The sequence below is a fragment of the Gigantopelta aegis genome, unplaced genomic scaffold (assembly GCF_016097555.1).
Source record: "Gigantopelta aegis isolate Gae_Host unplaced genomic scaffold, Gae_host_genome ctg5280_pilon_pilon, whole genome shotgun sequence".
Classification (NCBI taxonomy): Eukaryota; Metazoa; Mollusca; class Gastropoda; order Neomphalida; family Peltospiridae; genus Gigantopelta; species Gigantopelta aegis.
This window is the reverse complement of record NW_024534327.1, coordinates 1-19,960: the sequence shown is the minus strand read 5'-3', so window position 1 is coordinate 19,960 and position 19,960 is coordinate 1. Positions and strand designations below refer to the sequence as shown.

General features: G+C 35.0%; 1 protein-coding gene and 3 pseudogenes across 1 annotated transcript; 2 read left to right on the top strand and 2 right to left on the bottom strand.

Annotated features, from left to right (window-relative positions):
- The first annotated feature begins 535 nt into the window (after positions 1-535).
- On the top strand, positions 536-2,184 carry LOC121366309 (annotated as a pseudogene).
- Positions 2,185-3,212: 1,028 nt separating this feature from the next.
- On the top strand, positions 3,213-4,449 carry LOC121366312 (annotated as a pseudogene).
- Positions 4,450-7,069: 2,620 nt separating this feature from the next.
- Positions 7,070-10,059, bottom strand: LOC121366310 (dipeptidyl peptidase 3-like). The gene is given in 19 exon segments (XM_041490803.1): positions 7,070-7,200; positions 7,245-7,334; positions 7,337-7,397; positions 7,523-7,629; positions 7,632-7,701; positions 7,746-7,841; positions 7,843-7,867; positions 7,915-8,039; positions 8,080-8,149; positions 8,238-8,323; positions 8,377-8,483; positions 8,533-8,730; positions 8,778-8,836; positions 8,895-9,162; positions 9,208-9,263; positions 9,265-9,299; positions 9,351-9,425; positions 9,504-9,731; positions 9,784-10,059. Coding segments are annotated over 19 exon segments (2,163 nt in total).
- Positions 10,060-19,285: 9,226 nt separating this feature from the next.
- On the bottom strand, positions 19,286-19,598 carry LOC121366311 (annotated as a pseudogene).
- Positions 19,599-19,960: the final 362 nt, after the last annotated feature.

Sequence of the window (19,960 nt, the reverse complement as noted above, 5' to 3'; positions counted from 1 at the left end):
GAAGAAGGGCCAGAGAGGTAGGCAAATGTCTGTCTTTTCAAACGGAAATCGACTATGACTTGATATCATACTAACTAACGACATCGTGACAGACCCGCACACAAATGACAGAGATGAGATAAGGACTTAAATAATGAGTTCAAATTCCTCACTTTCTTTTCTCTTGATCTTCAAGAAGACATAAGTCTAGGATAGGAGACGGCTCTGCGGACAAAGAAAGGAGGTGGTGTTGAGAGAGTTGAATGTGGCGTGGCAGACCGAGCTGTGATTGCAGTGCGAGGCATTCCTGTCGATAAGGGGGGAGATCATAACCACGCTCGAGAAGCCGACTCCATCTTCCCAATAGACTCCACGGGGTCTTGACAATACTATCCCTCAGGACACACCAGTATATTCTAGTATATCTTATTATCTTTCTCTTTTATTCTTACAGGTTTCTTTATCTAACTTTAGCATAAAATGCTGAAAGGCCTCGCTCAGTTGTCTAAAACTACATTCACTAGGTCTAGAGGTCAGGTTCAGGCATTAACTATCAAAATGGTATCATGGTGAGAACAAGGCAGCTCAAATTGGTACACCTCTAGAGCTCCGAGATGAAGTTAAAAAAAATATTGACCAAATGAAAAATATTGTGTCTGATTTAAAGACGAATGTGAAAAGAATAGAGCTTGGCGGTCGGCCTTCAGATCGAGAAAGACACACAAAGCAAGGCAAGCTATTGCCGCGCGAGAGAATTAATCTCTTATTAGATCCTGGCTCACCCATTTTTGGAATTCTCACAATTAGCTGGACACAACATGTACGAGGATGAACATGGCCCACCAGAAGAGGTCCCTGCTGGTGGAATTATCACTGGGATTGGTCGTGTATGTGGCATAGAATGTATAATAGTTGCTAATGATGCTACTGTAAAAGGAGGGACATATTTTCCTATTACAGTTAAAAACACGTGCGTGCTCAAGAGATTGCTCAAGACAATCGATTGCCTTGCATCTATTTAGTTGATTCCGGCGGAGCTATGTTGAAGCATCAGAAAGATGTCTTCCCTGATCGTGATCATTTTGGACGAATTTTTTATAACCAAGCTTGTATGTCATCTAAAGCTATTCCTCAAATTGCCGTAGTGTTAGGTTCCTGTACAGCTGGTGGAGCTTATGTACCAGCAATGGCAGATGAGAGTATTATTGTAAAACAACAGGGGACTATTTTCTTAGCAGGGCCCGCCCCTAGTTTAAAGCAGCTACTAATGAGGTTATTAGTGCTGAGGATTTAGGTGGGGCTGATATCCATTGTAAAATATCAGGTGTGGCTGATCACTATGCTCTTGATGATCATCATGGTATTTATTTAGCTCGTCAATGTATTAAAAACCTAAATTACAGGAAAAACCCCACAATTACAATTCAAAAACCTGAAGATCCTCTATATCCTTCTGAAGATCTCTATGGTATTGTGCCAGTTAGTTTGAAACAATTTTACGACGTCCGACAAGTTATAGCTCGATTAGTTGATGGAAGTCGATTTGCAGAGTTTTAAAGAATTATATGGCTCGACATTAGTTACTGGTTTTGCCCATCTATATGGTTATCCTATTGGTATTGTAGCTAATAATGGAATTTTAAACTCAGAGTCTGCAGTCAAAGGCACTCCATTTTATTGAGTTGTGTTCTCAAAGAAAAATACCACTCCTATTTCTTCAAAATACAACTGGGTTTATCGTCGGACGTGATGCAGAACACGGGGGATTGCTAAAAAGGGAGCAAAAATGGTGACTGCAGTAGCTTGTACGCAAGTCCCTAAAATCACTGTTATTATCGGTGGGAGTTTTGGTGCTGGTAATTATGGTATGTGTGGGCGGGCATATAGTCCACGTTTTCTTTATATGTGGCCTAATGCTAGGATATCAGTAATGGGTGGAGAACAAGCAGCTGGAGTCCTTGTATCATTAGATGTAAAGAAACTAGAAAAACAAGGTAAACAGGTCACACCAGAAATGGTTGAAGAACTTAAACGACCAATATTGAGAAGTATGATAAAGAGGGACACCCTTTTTTCTCAAGTGCTCGATTATGGGATGATGGTATTATTGATCCTGCTGAAACACGTCAAATATTAGGACTTAGTTTGAGTGCAGCTCTTAATGCACCAATATCTGAGACTAAATTTGGTGTATTTAGAATGTAATAAATTTTCAATGAAATTAAATTATTGCTTCATAATTTTAGAGTAGGAGGAGACTCAGTTAATGGATCCCTATGATGTATTGGGAGTGAGTAGGAATGCAGATATCAGAGAAATAAAGAAAGCATTTCAAGAATTAGCAAAGAAGGTAACTTGTTTTGACAGTTATAGCAGTGACCTTAAAATTATACATGTAATGAACTGGTGTTAAAGTTGTATATAACATATTTGTTTAGTATCATCCAGATAAACTAAGTTCTGAAGCCACACCACTGAAAGAGCTGTAGCAACTGATCATTTTCGGAGCTTATCAAGTGCTTATCAGTTACTTACTGATAATGAGACCAGACAACAATATGATATTGAATATAAAACTAATGAGATAACTGGGAAATGGATTATTAACGATATCATTTCATTGTGTGATTTGAACTGTGATAGTAGTGAGGGTGTGTATTGGTACGAGTGTCGATGTGGAGGTATGTATAGTGTGAGTGTTGAACATGTGAAGGAGACAGTGAGAGACAAAGAAAATGAATTAATTGTTGGATGTAATACATGTTCATTACATATAAAAATTGATTTTACAGAGTAAATGCTCTTGTTGATAATAATTATATAATTTTTTAATAATTATATTAATTGCATTTTAAAATGTTACAAGATTCCAATAAGATGAGCTATGTGTCTCAAATGAGAGGGAGATACAAGTAGATGCCATAGAGAGCACTGAAAGTGAAAAGAAGAATAAAAAAGTCTAAATACATAAATTAAGGAAAACAGTAGCATAATTTTTGGAGACATAAGTAATTTTTGGATACACATTATCTTGAGTTCATGAGAGTCTAGTATGTTCAAACCAGTCGCTATCTCAGCTCTGTACTTCCGATTTGAACAAAACCAACTAATGCTTTCATTTCTGGAACCTTCCTGTTATAAAATGTAGGTGGGGCTAACTATGAAATGGGTGTGGCTCATTTATTGATATATGCACGTGAAGATACATTCAGCATAGAACCTTAAAGTTCATAATGAGTTCAATAGGAACAGGGGTGAGTTATAATTTGTAATACTATTTATTATTACAATCATTATAGTATGATCTGTCTGCATCAACCTACTCTCCTGATGGGACGTGTCTTCCAAGTTGAGTATGCCAGTAAAGCTATAGAAAACAGTGGGTAAGTTTCGCAAGCCCCTATAATTATTATGTCATTCCTTTATAGTACTGTTGTAGGTTTACAATGTAAAGATGGTGTTGTATTTGCTGTAGAGAAATTAGTGACTTCCAAACTTCACGAGTCAGGCTCTAATAGAAGACTATTCACTGTTGACAGACACATTGGAGTGGTAATGTACTCTCTACATCATTAGACTTGTATCATGACATTATTTTGTAGGCTACAGCTGGTCTGATTGCTGATGCTAGAAAGGTGAGTAAGCCCCTGTTATAAAAGCAATTAACGTATTTCTAATTAATAGATTGTAAACAGAGCACGAGATGAGTCTTCTGATTATAGATTTAAATTAGCTGAACCCATTCCAGTAAAGGTCAGTCTTCATTCCATTTCAAACCACGTTTTATTATCTTAAACTTATAGCATCTTGTTGATAGAGTTGCCGGGTATGTTCATGCCCACACACTGTACAGTGCTGTACGGCCATTTGGCGTCAATGTAATGTTTGGTAGTAATGGACCAGAGGGCCCTAAATTATTCATGATGATCCCTCAGGTGTTTATTGGGTAAATACTGGGTATGAAGAATACGTTAAAAATGACTATCTTAGGGTTATTTTGGATGTGCTATTGGGAAGGCCAAACAAGCAGCTAAAAACTGAAATAGAGAAGTTAAAGGTTAGGAATATAATGATTGATATGATACTATTTCTCTCTCTCTCAATAGCTACAAGATATGACATGTAGAGAAGCAATTAAAGAGGCTGCTAAAATGTATATTACACTAGTCAATGTAACACACATTATATCTCATTTATTATATAGTATTTATACTGTACATGATGAAGTCAAAGATAAAACATTTGAGCTTGAATTGAGTTGGATTGGAGAAGGTAAATGTCTTGACATTTAAACAAATTGTTTACTTGTTTGTTTAGTTTCTGATAACCAACATCAGCTTGTACCTCAAGACATTTTTGATGAAGCCGAACAGTATGCCAAGGTTTGAATATAAGACCACACCTCTTATTAATTATCACTTTATTTAGGATGCTATTAAGGAATCTGATTCTGAAGATGAGGATTTATAAAACTAGTTATTGTACTAATTGTTACTTAAGTTGCAATCATTACCACATTATGACATCATACATAGGTTAGACCTCCTCTGGTGGTATGTACCCAGGTAGAGGGGGTGTGGTTGTTGGTCCTGTTCTGTTAAATGGAAATAAGTCTGTACGTAAATCGAGTGCTTGTTGGTACAGAGGGAGGGACACTTTACGGAGTTCATGCAAGGCTCTTGTCCGTGATTTTATCATAGCTTGTAACTGCTGTAATTCCTAATAATGGTGGTTGCTATACTAACTGGTAAGACCAGTTCTTCAAACCTGTTTGTGTCGTTCCATCTGGTATTTAGTCCATTCTTTAACTAACAGTAATTCTTGATTCTTCTCTTCATCACTAAGCTAAGTACATTAATTAAATTAATGAACTTGAGCAAACTCACTTGATAAGGTTTTCGTTTTCTGGCTGGGTTAAGCATTTCAGGATCGAGAGGCTCTCCTCTTTTAGCCACCCTTCATAATAGCTTCTTCAGCTTGCTTCCTTAACTCAAGTGCCTTCAAATACTCTTTCATAGCCTCTCTATTACAAAAAATATATATTTATTGTTACAACATTTGACCTTACCTCTGAAGGTCCTTTTTGTTCTTTTTTTGTTTCTTTGCCACTTTTTTCTTACCTCTCAAAGGTATAAAAGTTGCTGGAGAGAGTAATCTACTTGATAAATAGCCTCTACTGACAGTTAGAAGAGACATGGTTCCACGTGAAAGAGGGCGTGGCAGTTAAAAGTATACGGGAATGACGATTTATTTAGGTGCATTACATTTCTATACAAATTTCAGAATGTCTCCGTATACTTCCGTAATTGTAAACCCACGTGGAAATAATGGATGTATCTTTGTTCTGTGATGGATGGACCGGAGAAGAAGAACTGAAACTATTAACTATTATAGAAGAACAAGGCTATGGAAACTGGTAGATCTAATTAAAACAATCATTGTAATTATTATGTTTAATTATAGGAGCAGTATAGGACAACGTATGTGTAGATCAAGTGAAGAAGTCTCCTCTCATTATCATCAATATTATATTGATAATCCTGTATCATATCAACTGCAATGTAAGAGATATAGTTGGAAATTTTTAATATCTAGTTATTGTCACAGCAACAAACATTAAAAAAGAATCAAAAATCTACAACACGTCACATGATCAGTCACATGATTTACTAACTAATTATCCTGGAGAAGAAATCCCACATTATCATCCATTGAGAGCTGAATTTGATATAGTAAGTTGAACAAGAGACCAAATTTCCACAGAAATGTAATAAGCATAACTGTATAATGATTATTACCTCAGGTAAATTTATGTACAGATATTTCTTAGGAACTATGCAATGATGCTGAGAAAACATTAACTATTTCATCAATTGCATTGGATCTATTGGAGATGATGAGACTACAGATGAAGACCAGTTAATACAACAATTAGTGTTAGCATTAGTTGATAGTTACTGGCATACATTGAGATATAGAGATAAAGTGAAGAGGTAACTCCACCCTCTTAATTAATAATGATGTCATTACTTATCTAGTATTATCAGACAACATAGTCTTATTGATATATACAAGATATTAAGTAATTATGACATCATTGTTATTTGGTGATCATTTTGAACACAATAGGTAAAGAGACATTACTTCCACAATCAGAACAGTAAGTTATTACTGATAATAGGGGTAGACCCTATTCTCTTAGACAAATACGATTAAGAATGAGACGAATGACAAGATTTCTTAATGCAGAAAATACTGAGAAAATAATTCAAAGTTTATTATGTAAGTTATGATTTATAAATAATTGTAGAATATGTAAATTTTGAACAGATGAATCAAAGCTTGTCCACAGAGTCAAACAACTTCAACATTATCGCTCTCTAGGTATAAGATCATTACAAGGTATTTAAAACGGGTTTTTATAACCTGTTTATATCCTGTATTTTAGCTGGTAAATTATATGAAAAACTCAGAGAAAGGAGAATAGTAATGAAAGAAAAAAGAAGAAAAGCTTTTGATGATATTCGTAGAGTAGAGGTAACATGTATAATTCCATCTAACATTATTACATTATTTGTAGATATTAGGAAATGTTACAAATAATACTATGAGGTAAATGTTGAACTATTAAATGTATTCTATTGTTTGTGTTATAAAGTGATATGACTCAGAAACCAAAAAACACTGTTGTTCCATTGGACATCACCTTCTCACCAGGAATAGATTTACTGGACCAAGAAGAGAAAGATGTAGGTCCCATTCTTATACTAACTAGTCTCATTCCTATACCAGTTTCCATTCTATATCCCCACTAGTTATGTTCTACACATCGTATTCTACCTGATGTTTACCTTCACAGTAAGAACCTAATGTTAGCTGAGAATAAGAAAACTGGACATTTGAGATTAATGGATGCAAGAAAATTATGTCGTATCGATGTTAATAAAACACGAAAGATCTACAATTTATTAGTAGAAAAAAAACTTGTACACCAAACCAACTTAAGAGGAAAAAAACTAAATGTTGATTACAAATTTTAATTCATACTATTCATTGGTAATTTTTGTCCAATTTATCAGGGACATTCTCATTATTTCCAGTAGTCAATGTCCTTCAACCATATACTCTCAACATCTTTATCATAAATCGGATAACGAGCCATAAATGAGGAGATAATCCCCTCAGCTGTATCATCAAACTCTGATAGAGTGACTTGTCCATCTGAGAAAACGAGAATATAAAATACATTACAGGTCATATCTCACTGCTATCTAGGAATGTATGAGGTTGTACAAACATTCGACGAGGTAACTTTCTAGCCATGACAATGTCTCGGAGAGCTAAATGTTGAGGGGAACAGTGGAATAAGAGTTATATAACTGTTGACCAGATACCACATCAGCAAGAGACTTGTAGACCTATAAAAAATGATGCCATGTACTGGTATTGCAATAGTCTAGTATGCTAGTCCTCCATTATGATAAACTGATTAACTTATCAAAAGGAGGAGGGGATAGCTTGCTATTATTTCAGCTGCTCTTACTTGGAGTTTCTTCAGGAATTCTCCAATGGCAGGTTGACCTACAGTCTCTAGTTTTGACCTGTCAAATTGAATTACAAGATCTGGCTTGCCATCAGAACCAGTGTAACATTAATACTAAAAAGAGGTGTGACACATTCCATTAAGACACGCATTATTACATAACGGCCTTGCATATGAGCCTGAAAAAGAGTGGGGTCAGAGTAATTAATTACATACAACTTACTTGACGCCATTTCTGAGTCTCTGGAGTATAGAACTCAAGTCCCATAAGCCCCGCCCTCACCATATTTAACCAATTAATGTAAATAATATCATCAGCATTCTTTTCCCTCATGACCAAATATACTAAATGATAATGATGTCATTATGATGTCACTTTAATGACATCATACCGTAGTATATCTCTATTAGTACAGAGATATATACCAACACATTCTGCACGACATTCCTCATAAGATGAAGCCATGACACTAAATTTGGTATCCCATGTATCACCAGCTTTATACCAGCTGGTAATCTACAAGAATTTAATTATATGTATAAATTCATATACTAACTTTGTCTCCAGTGATAGGGTTCTTAATAGATGATATATCAAAATTAAATTCACCATTTTCCTCCTACATGTATAAACCAGTATTTAAAAGACAGATACTCAGACACCCAAACCAAAAATGGAATACGAGTGTCTGGAAATGAGTCCTTACCTGTTTAAAACAGTTTTCCTGATCCATGACCTAGTAACTCATGAAGACCTACTTGAACTTCAAATGCTTCTGATCTTAGCTTCACAAACAGCTCCTGTTTCCATAGCAACCAAGAGTCACTTAACCCTTAATTAAACTAACAAGTACCTGATCTTCAGGGGCTATAAAAGAGACCCTCTTATCTTGAGCAGCTGCTGAGAGGACATTTCCCAGAGATACATTTTTAAACCCTTCATTTTGACGAATATCATCATCTATAAAAGTTGATCAGAGAAAATCATGTGACTAACTCCATTCACTTACAATTAGGTATGTTAATACCAGCAGGTATACCACTACAACCATATGCTAGCACATCCAAAGAAGTAAAGTCAGGGCGAAGAAAAAAAGTGTCCTTCTCAAACTCTTTGGGCCAGGGAAGAAGAGGAAGGAGTTGCTCAGCAGACTCTACCAACTGAGAGAACTTGGCACTCATTGTTTTATTGACAACAGCGACAAATCCTGAGGTCAAAGATTACAGATAAAGGTCATTTAAAGGTCACTCATACCCTCGTATTCTCCTCTAACACCAAAAGGGTCACGATAACTCTCAATAAACCCAATATATCTAAATAAAGATATTAAGTCATGTGATGGTCACATGATAATTAAGTCATGTGACTCACGTTTCCACAACAGGTCCTTTATTTTTAATCCAATATCGAGAGCCTTCCTTGTGTTCTTCCACAGATCCAGTGGAGAAGCTTAGAATATAATGTTCTAACATGTTAGTTTCATTGGTATTAGCAGCATAAGTTTTAGCTAGAGCGAGTTCTCTAATTACACGAGACATTAAAGGTGAATAATCTCCTCTCTGAATGACCACATTAACATCACGGAATTGATGTCGTCCAAGTAGACTAGCAATACAGTCAGAGTCATTAATAGGATCAGCTAAATATGAAATAGAAGAATAGACAAACAATAAACATTGTTTACCTGATATTATTGATGAAGCTAATCTTAGTTCATACTCTACTTCTCCTGATTCAGTTCTCTTTTAATACTCGTGTATTATAGGGGCTAAGGTTCTAATTTAAACGAGTAATAATGACATCTGGTTTGATAAGAAACAACATTACTTTCTCTAACATGAAATCATTAATAAACTGAGCATCATCTTTTGTGCAGTTACCAGAATAATAAGTTGTTAGTCCCTATGAATAATTAATTAGAAAACAAACTATGAATATTTAATCTATCATAAATAATGAATAATTAATTGTACAAATTACCTCTGGTGGAAAACCCATTTGTCTTTCAGCTGGTTCAAGACTGTACATTCGTTCACAAACAGACTTCCATAATTTATTTACAGTAGCTTCATCTTTTTTATAAGCCTCACTTCCAAGGATAAGAGCATGGAGCTTATCACATGGAAGATCAGGAATAAACTTTGTATCACCAAAACTCTTATAGTTGCCAAGGTTACTGTAAAATGCTGCAGCATACATTAAGAATGACTACAGATACAAGACACCATATAAAATGTTCATGTAACTGTATTGACCTTACATTATAATCGTCGTTGGACAGACCACACCCATTGGTAGCAATCTCTCTCAATGATGACAGATTTTGTCCACTAAACAGTTGTTGTAAAAGAAGAAATATTCCCGGAGACTCTGGTGAGGTTTGTGCTAAACAGATGAGAGCACCTTCCCATCCTGCCTGACCCAAGTGATGAGCATACAGTTTCTCCTTATCACTGAGTCCCAAGAACGCCTTAGTACAGTCTAACTTGTTAATGGGAGTATCTTTTGATATTGTATAATTGCTTAGATCAGCCATTACAACGAGAAAAAATTTAACCCTTCTTAGTATCAAAGCTGAAATCACAAAAGCTGTTATTTTTTTGTGACCCCTATAAAAGTAAATAATAATAAAAATTATTATAATTAGTAGTGTTGTTTTAGTTTGCTTAATTTGGTCTAGTTTATTCTTGTCCATTAAAAATATAGTTATTTGAACAACCTTTTTTATGCTGGCAATCGTGGGCAGTTATCGTTAATGAGATTCATAGACGAACACAGCGCGCCCCACAAGAGCATGAAGACAAAAATCTTACGTACATATAAAAAGAAACTGAAGCAGTCATGAGTGCCAGTGTGTTGTGGGCCAGCGTTCTGCAATGCATCAGACCTCTGAGATGGTTACCAGCATACTCTACGGAGTATCCGAAAGGCCGACTAGGATAGGGCTGGTAGTCTCCCTTTAAACGAGAAGAGGCTGGTGTATTTGTGGTTCCCGGTTCCTGAATGCGACATTCCCTAAGAGCTGGAATCCCGTACGGCTGGTTTTAAGTTAGGGCGACGCTCCAGCCAGGATTACCTCGCGAAGACGAGGGTTACCAAGCCAGGTGGCGGTCCCAGCTAGCAATAGCAGGGAATCCTGGAGCCTAAGTGGAAGCCTGAGTGGGTGAGCGAGTAGGAATCGTTTGGGCAACACACAAGGGTTTTTTTTTATAAATTATAATTCTATTTAACATAATTTTTTTGTTTTATTAGATGTATTGAAATCCTGATATCAAAAATACAAAAAGTTAATGACAAAAGTATCATTATGATTGAAGTCATAATACCAGACCAATAATAGTAATATATACATAGATTTTATTTTTTAGGAGCAATTAATATTTACATTATTTATATTTTTGAGTGTCTTAGTAGCTTATGAAGAAACACCATATTTTAATGTGACACATTTTCCTGTGTTACTTTTTATTTACGAAATAAATACATTTACATATATTTGCTGTTCATTTTTGCTGGTCAAGTTTTGAAAAAAGATAATAAGACAAGTTATATATTTCATCTTTTTACACTATGATATTACATTGTTAAGTAATATTAATATTACTCCTTTCAAATGTCCATTAGAATTTTAAAAATACTATAATAATACTCTTTGTTTTACTGGTACAAGTACATGTCAATTAATGAATCTTCTGATTTTTAACAGACATTAACAACATTTCTGAACATAAAAAAAATACTCTACTTAACAAGGACTTATATAGTTAAGTCTATAAAATTTCAAGCAATTTCATTATTTATCGCTTTGGACCATTTTTTTAATTTGAACCATGGATTTTTTAACAGACTTGAACAACACTTTTGACTAAAAGTAATTAATCTATTTAATAATGACCTATATAGTAAATTCATAAAAATTTGAAGTGATTTTGCAAACTTCACCATTTTAAGATTAATTAATCTCGCATAGCTCATGAATATTATTATAATAAAACTATAGTTGTATAATAAATATTACTAAATGCCTTTACATTTGCAGTTGGAGTTTAGTGGAGGAGCAGAGCTACTCTTCAACAAAGTTAAGAAACATCAAATAGAATTACCAGACAAACTAAATGGAGGATCATGGACTCTCCGAGACTTAATAGCATGGATAAAAGATAACTTATTACAAGAGCGTCCTGAACTGTTTGTACAAGAAGATAGCGTACGTCCAGGCATACTTGTAATGGATTAATATGACAGACTGGACATTATTAGGAGAACTAGACTATTGTATAGAAGACGGAGATGAAATACTTTTTATATCTACTTTACATGGTGGGTAAGTTAAACTGTGCTCCTGTTATTAATATAATTAATTATAACTGAACTGTATCCCTATTATAAATCGAGCAATAATTAGTTTCTGTACAAGTTAAGTGTTTGCTGTCATCATCATTTCTAAAATAAATAAAATAATTTGTTATAATTAATTTAATGATTAGGGACTTACTAAAGATAATGTAGTTGATTGTTTGTGAATAGGTATCTCGTGTTTAGTCAATAGTTTCCTTGGTGTAGTTTCCACGGTAACATGACGACTACAAAATGCCTGTTAAACAAAAGAGTAACTCCTTGTAATCATTATGATATAATTACTTACTGTTACATTAAGTGATGATTGGTTGACCGTGTGAAATCGTTCACTACAATATAATCAAAGAGCATAAAAACTAATTAATGTTAATTACAGGAGCTTACCCTAAACTGACTGCACTGGGTCTAGATGCATCAATGGCATTAGTTTGTTTTTGCTTAGCTTCCTGAAGAATGGATGGATGAATAGAGAGATAAATGGACAATGGACGGATAAATAGAGATTTGGATCCAACAGCTACTAACTTTTAAATGTTTGTAATTTGATGTTCTCATAGCTAATTTCTCTCTTCTTTCTTGAGCTCTTTCTGAGGATACCCGTGCATCTCTTAGTCGTTCATAAAACTGATACTCTTCATCAAGATCTTGTCTGTGTTGTTCATCAATTAATTCATGTTGTTGACGCATAACTCTTCAGCTCGCTCTTCTGAACACTGTAGAATCTCTTGAAGACTCTCTTGATCTGGAGTGGTTGGGGCGAAGTCCTTCTTGAGCTAATTCTCCAGCCACTTCATACCAGACTTCACCAGTCTGAGTGAAGTCAATACAATTGGCAAGTTATAATATGACAATGTTATACCTTAAAATCAAGGTAATTCTCAATTAAACATAAAGAGATTTATCTTCAGTTGTAATACTCTCAGATTGGTTACCAAACCCTATCATTATAATGTATAATCACTTATTAATAATTTGTTATCAACTGACCAATTTTAGCGCAAAGAGAGTAAATTTTTGCTCTCATATTATCAGTAATGTCCTCGATAGCAGGTGACAGTTGGTGAGTTGGTAACGGGGGCATGCCCGGGCACTTTGAGCAGCACCAACAGAGGAAGGGTAGTCCCTGAAAATACCCTCATGATATAATTAATTAAAGTTAATATAAGATTTTACCTGCTAATGTGCCCATAACATCTCTTGGGACTTCTAAATCTTTCTCCTCTTGTCTCCAGAGCTGAGCTAATATAGACCAACATCCTACACCATTCTTACCTTGCCATGTTGTTACATGTGCTATAGTCTATTCCAATGATATAAATACCATATATGGTAAAAATAACTTACTTTAGAGTTATCACACAGATCAACCAAAACTCCAAGTACAAGACATTGCATGTTCTTGGGACATAACTATAATGTAATTAATGATATGGTTGTGGTCTCTCTCTCTCTCTCTCTCTCTCTCTCTCTCTCTCTCTCTCTCTTGCTCGCTCGCACTCACTTGTAATAAGTCCATTAAAACAAATATCCCGCCTTCTTCCAAAAAGATATCTTCAAACTGAACTATTCCCAGCCACTGCAGACCTAATGGACCCACACATAAGTCAATGGACATATAGATCAATCAATGGATGCATGGATAAGTCAATGGATGTACATTTCTACTATGACCTCATACCATGTGCAATCAACAGCAGCTAAAAATAGACGATGACCTAGTGCACTTGAAAAGTTGCTTGAGTCTCGTTTTAAGTACTCATAATTACAGGGGACACCCTCATATCCTCCAAATAACTCCTAAATGAATGGACAGATGGATGGACAGATATACAAGTCGCACTAACTTTTCTATGATGATTATTTTCACAGAGACAAGAGAGGATTAGTAAAGCATCACTTTGAATTTCTAACAATATTTGATTGTTATCCGAATTTGATCTCTTTTGCAAAGTCTTCAATAAAACTAATGTATTAACAATAATACTGTTAAAAATGATGTCTGTTACCCTTACCAATCAGTACTGGTATAATGCCTTGTTCATGAAGATCTTGAAGTATACTATTATTTTTGTACTGCACATACTGAGAAGTAAACGAAGACTGTAACGTAACTGAGCCATTTGTTACCACGACCACCTTTACCATGGAAACTGTTACCATGACCACGGAATTGAGCTATGGAAGAAAATATAATATTGTTCATTCATCCATCTGTCTGTCCATCCATCTATTCATTCATCCATCTGTCTGTCCATCCATCTATTCATTCATCCATTTGTCTGTCCATCCATCTATTCATTCATCCATCTGTCTGTCCATCCATCTATTCATTCATCCATCTGTCTGTCCATCCATCTATTCATTCATCCATTTACTTTCACGGTCATCTTTAATGCACCATTCAAGCATTAGCAGTAATCGGCTATTTCCCTGACAAGTTATATAATCCTCAATACAATGAGGAGATATGATAGATAAACAAGACAATGCCTACAAAATATGAACACTCATTAGTAGCTTAAATTAATTTCATTAGCTCACTAATAACTGGAGCTCCTCAAATTGTGTTGAATACAGCTGGTATTAGCAGTATCATTTGAAATCACAAATGAAAATAACGACCTAATTACTTTCTGTTGTGACAACACCTATATATAGACTCATAGTAAATATTTGAGACCTGTTCCTTACTCTAATAGCAGCTGGTAGACTGCTCAATGTAACCAGTAAACAGAAAAGTCCTTTTTTTAACTGAAAATCTTCATCATCATGCGATAAATGTAGTTGTTTATGTGTGCAGTCACTTGATGTTCATCTGAACAGTAACATCAATGTCAAAGATTAGATGTTAGTTATAAGTACCTTCAGAAAAGGTAGCATATTCACATAAGTCTTTTTAAAAATCCAGTTTCCTATTTTAATATATCAATAATTATTGTCAATATCTAGTGTATTACTTACTACAAAGGGTGAGTTACTGCAATTAGAAGCAATTAATGATACTACCATTAAAACATCATTCCTCAATTGTTTGTATTGTTGACTTGTTGAAGTTAACATAAGTTCCTTCATTAATCTTGAAATATCCTAGATAGAGATAGAGAGATGATGCAATCTATCACTAGGTTTTACTTACAGAATACTTTTTTTTAAAGAACCCAACTGCTCAGACACCTACATAAAATATAATCAAAATATTCCAGCACACACACACACACACGCACATGTACCTGTATTTGTGATCCTTCTTCCAACAAATTCCACAAAACCTCAACAGCTAAAAACACAACTTTATTATCACCAGTAGAGAGATATTCACAAACCAGAGACGCTCCACCAACAGAAAGAGATATATACTATTAACAGCTACAAAGTTGTAACAAGAACTAGTAACATAACTACAATACATTAACTTACCACTACGAGATAATAACAATAACGTCTCCAATAATGCTATTTGAGTAGCTATAACTTGAGTAAGTTGTAAACTCTACAATAAACTATAACTAACTTCTAACACATTACAACTTACTAAGACTAATGAAGATACCACTCCACTTCGTTCTAGAAGAACAATATTATATGCTTCTGAGTACTCTGCAATTCTAAATCATATATAGATCATTATTTGTACATTCACTCTTCTATCTATCTATTGTACTACTCACTTCAGGTAGCTCCCAGTTCTTCATTGGTCTTTCCTTCATAAAATGCACCAAATGCAGTCGCTATTTCATAACGTATTCCATCAGTAGATTCTTTACATAATTTCCCCAATAAAGAGAGAACTTCAAGAGCATTAGTAGCATAAGTGCTTTCATCTGATACACGCTGTTTTAAGAATCCATACTAGAAGATATATTAGAGAGAGAGAATGCTATATATTTTAAAATTTTCTATACCCAAATATGGCAATAAGTTCTCTGAGTGGTTCTTCATAGTCAGGAGTTTTCCGTAATCTATCAGCACATTCTGCAGCAAATGACACAAGCTAAATAAATCTTTCAATAACTATGACAATAACAAGTAATAAGATCATTTCAATGCCTTATTTACTTACATAACCACTCTTATTGGTTCAGTGCTATTCTATGTAAAGCTCTTTGATGTCGCTGGATCATAGAACTCTGTAGGACAGTATTAACAATACCAATAGCTTGTAATATTACTATCACTTACTGAGTGTTTGTCCTGCATCAAACATGATGGCTTTGCTAATAGTCATTGTGTGACTTCAATTCTTCACTTTCAAGAGCAGCCATCGTGTTTTTTGGATGATGTTGTCATGGAAACGATTGAATTTTTAACCTCCCACGTGGAAAAGTGAGGTCAATATGGCTTCAGGACTGTTGTCTGCTTTTGCCGTTTACAAGCAGACACTGAGAAGGAAGGGAAGAAAATGGACGAAGATGATAGACCTAAAGTAGGTTAAATAAATTTGCTGGAATAAACTTTCTAAAATATGATCCTATAATTTATAAATTAATTATTTTTTAATATAGAATCTTATTTATTTTTTCAGGGTCCTGGATCAGGAAAAAAACGGCAAAGACTCTTTGGACATCAAAGTGCACCTTCTAAAAAGAAACGATTATCATCTACTAAATTGGTAAACTAATAGCTAATGTTTACAATGTTTTAAATATTTGCAGTCCCCAAAATCTCTGGAGTTAAAAAAATCTACTAGTAAATGGGAATCAAGTAGGAAAGCAAGTGCTGGGAAAAAGGCAGTTGGAAAGACTAAAATAATACAAAAACAAAAGAAGCAGAAATTATTTACAGAAGAAACATCCTTTGATTCTAAAGACAACAATTCGAAGTTGAAGACGATACTGATCAAGAAGAGGATCAGTCGTCAACCAAACTCCTCCCCTCATCTCTACTTCAGGATCATTTCAGCAACTCCGTTCAAACTATTATGTTAACCCTGACAATTATGATGATAGCCGAGAAGCTGCTAAGGCTCTATTTGAACTACTTATCCAACCTTATCCCATAGATAAATTCTACAGGTTCATATAATGTACTGATTTGTGCAGTAGATATATATATTGTAAAATCCTCTATAATTTAGGATGGTAACTGTCTGATGTACTTAATACAGGGGTTAAATAATACCAGTATTAGTACTAGGACAAGAGTCCTTAAATATAAAGTGCCTTGAAGTGCCTCTATATTTTTTGTAGTGAAGTCTGGGAGAAGAAACCAATTCTCTGTAAGGAAATCTGCTATGTACAACGAGGGCTGGTTAGTTGTAGAGAACTAGACAAAAAATTCTTTGTGAGGTATGTATTATGAAATTGTTAATATCTCATTGCCTCCTAGCACAACTTGGAATATACAGTGGAATATTAATATCACAAGTTATCAGAATGGTGAGAAAGTTATCGAAAATCAAAATGGTCGAGCATATGCTCAGCTGTATGGCAATTCTTAGTGTGAGAATTAATTATAGGGTTCTCCTCATCAGCAAACTTTATTTTCTTTCTAGCAAGGTTACTCAATTCAATTTCTCAATCCACAATCTATTCAGACACAATGTGGTTACGTAAATGCAAACATTACAGGAACACTTTAGTTCATTTTGTTGGAGCAAACATGTACGTACATACAGATTAATAAATCCAGTAATTATTAAATATTAATACTAGTAATAAATGTAGTTATTTTAAGCTCTCATCTTATTTTATTTATTAGATATCTCACTCCAGCTGATACGCAGGGGTTTGCTCCACATTATGATGATATTGAGGCATTTATTATGCAGATAGAGGGGTAAGAAGCGATGGAGATGATATAAACCACGTAATCGTTATGAAATCCTACCTCGAGTGTCGAGCAGTAAGTCACATGACATGATGTAATTTATATGACACGTTTTTAGGGAATTTCCAACAAGATGAGATAGGTGAACCTATTTTAGATGTCACATTAGAACCTGGTGATCTCCTGTATTTCCCTCGAGGTGGTCATACATCAAGTTAGCATCATAACAATCATTGATATATTGTCTTAATTATGTGTAGGCCAGTTCATTACCTGATGAGCATTCACTTCATATCACTTTGTCTACTTGTCAGAAGAACACATGGGGGAGATTTGTTAGAAAAGGTATTTATTATTAATACTTAATGAATCTAATGTCTTTATAGATGGTCCCTATTGCTCTACAAACTGCTATTGAAGAAGATGAAGAAATTTCGTCATTCTCTCCTTCAAACTATCGTGATTACATGGGGGTGGTTCACAGTGATGAAGTATGTGTCCTATTAATTAAATAGTATAATTTGAGAGTAGGCATTGCCTTACTGTTCTCAGCCTCTTTGTACACCTTTCTCCATTAACTATTGTTTTTAGTCTACAACTGAGAAACAAAGTTTTATGGATAAATTATGTGACTTGATGTCAAGAATTGTCCAATATGCTCCAATGGAAGCTGCTGTAGATCAAGTAGATACTAAAATATCATAACATAACAATTTACATATCTTTATTAGATGGGACTGGAGTTTATTCATAGTTCACTACCACCATATTTAACTAATAGTAAGTTAGAGCTATGTTAGAGTCACATCTATAATATGTTTTCAGAGGACAGGGCTGTGGGGATTTGGACACAAGGTCTAGACCCATGATCAGGGTCAAATTGAATTGAAGGAGGTATAGAGATAACAGTGAATTCTAAAGTCAAACTTATTCGAAGTAAAGCTTTGAGGTTCTCCTATTAATTTATAGGCTAATGACATAATTATTACATAGGTTAGTGACAGAAGAAGAGTTAGGTCCTGTTCTCTACTATACCACTAATAATTCAAGAGTTTATAAGGAGAAAGATCAACAAGGAATGACCATCCATTATGAAGTAATAATAATAACCTCCACTATTACAGATGTCATTTGTCTACTAACAGGATGCTCCTGCTGTGGAAATGTTGATCCAATCTTATCCTAACTATATCTTAGTGAATGACCTCCCTTAGACAAAGAACAAGAGAAGGTAAGGTAAATTACCATCAAATGTTACTAGTACTTAATGTTGCCATTGGTTACCATCTCTTTATTTATTAGTAACCAATGGCAACATTAAGTCAGGGGTTACAGTCCCTTTGCTAGGCTAGTGACTATCTATTGATAGGAACAATTTATTCAATAAACCTAATAGGTTGATATCTGCTATGTTCTCTATGATCATGGACTCCTCTTTGTAGAAGATTAGAAAATGACTACCTTAATTTCATGTACACAATTTTTGATAATAGAATGTGATAACATACAAATCAATACAGAGAAATAAATGAGAAAGTGTAAAGATTCAGGAGATATCTTTTGGAAAAGTAATGGTTCTGAAAAGAACCGTTAAAAAGAAAAAATGTTTTGGAGGAGTAGAATGGTAGTGAAGGTGTTTACCCACCAAAACCATAAAGGGTGCGTCCTTGTCTCTTCAGGGCATAGACAACAATCCAGGCTGTGACTGTCTTTCTCTTGGCATGTTCAGTGTAGGTGACAGCATCACGGATGACATTCTCCAAGAAAACCTTGAGGACGCCACGAGTCTCCTCATAGATGAGACCACTGATACGTTTTGACACCACCACGGCGGGCCAGACGTCGGATAGCTGGTTTGGTGATACCTTGGATGTTATCACGAAGGATCTTCTGTGACGCTTGGCACCTCCTTTGCCAAGACCTTTTGCCTCCTTTGCCACGACCAGACATGTTTCTTGAAGTGAAGAGTTGATGAAGAGTGGAACACTGAAGAGAATGATTATACACTAAGGTTGTGGTACTTTATAGACCAATATTACTGGACGGCTTAGGAATTTAGTTGTTGATTTAGCATTATTGGTCGCGTGATAATTCTTGGTAGGTTGGGTCACCAGTGATCTTCTAGGTGATAAATCCTTGGTAGGTTGGGTCACCAGTGATCTTCTAGGTCGCCCAAAACTGCTATCGTTTTTTAATTGATGGGAGGAGCTTATCATAATTCACTCATTCTGGTGAGACCTGCCTCATAAAAAAGAAGAAAATTTGATCACTTTCCCTGCAGTAAGTTGTCACCTAAAAAGTTCCCTATAGTG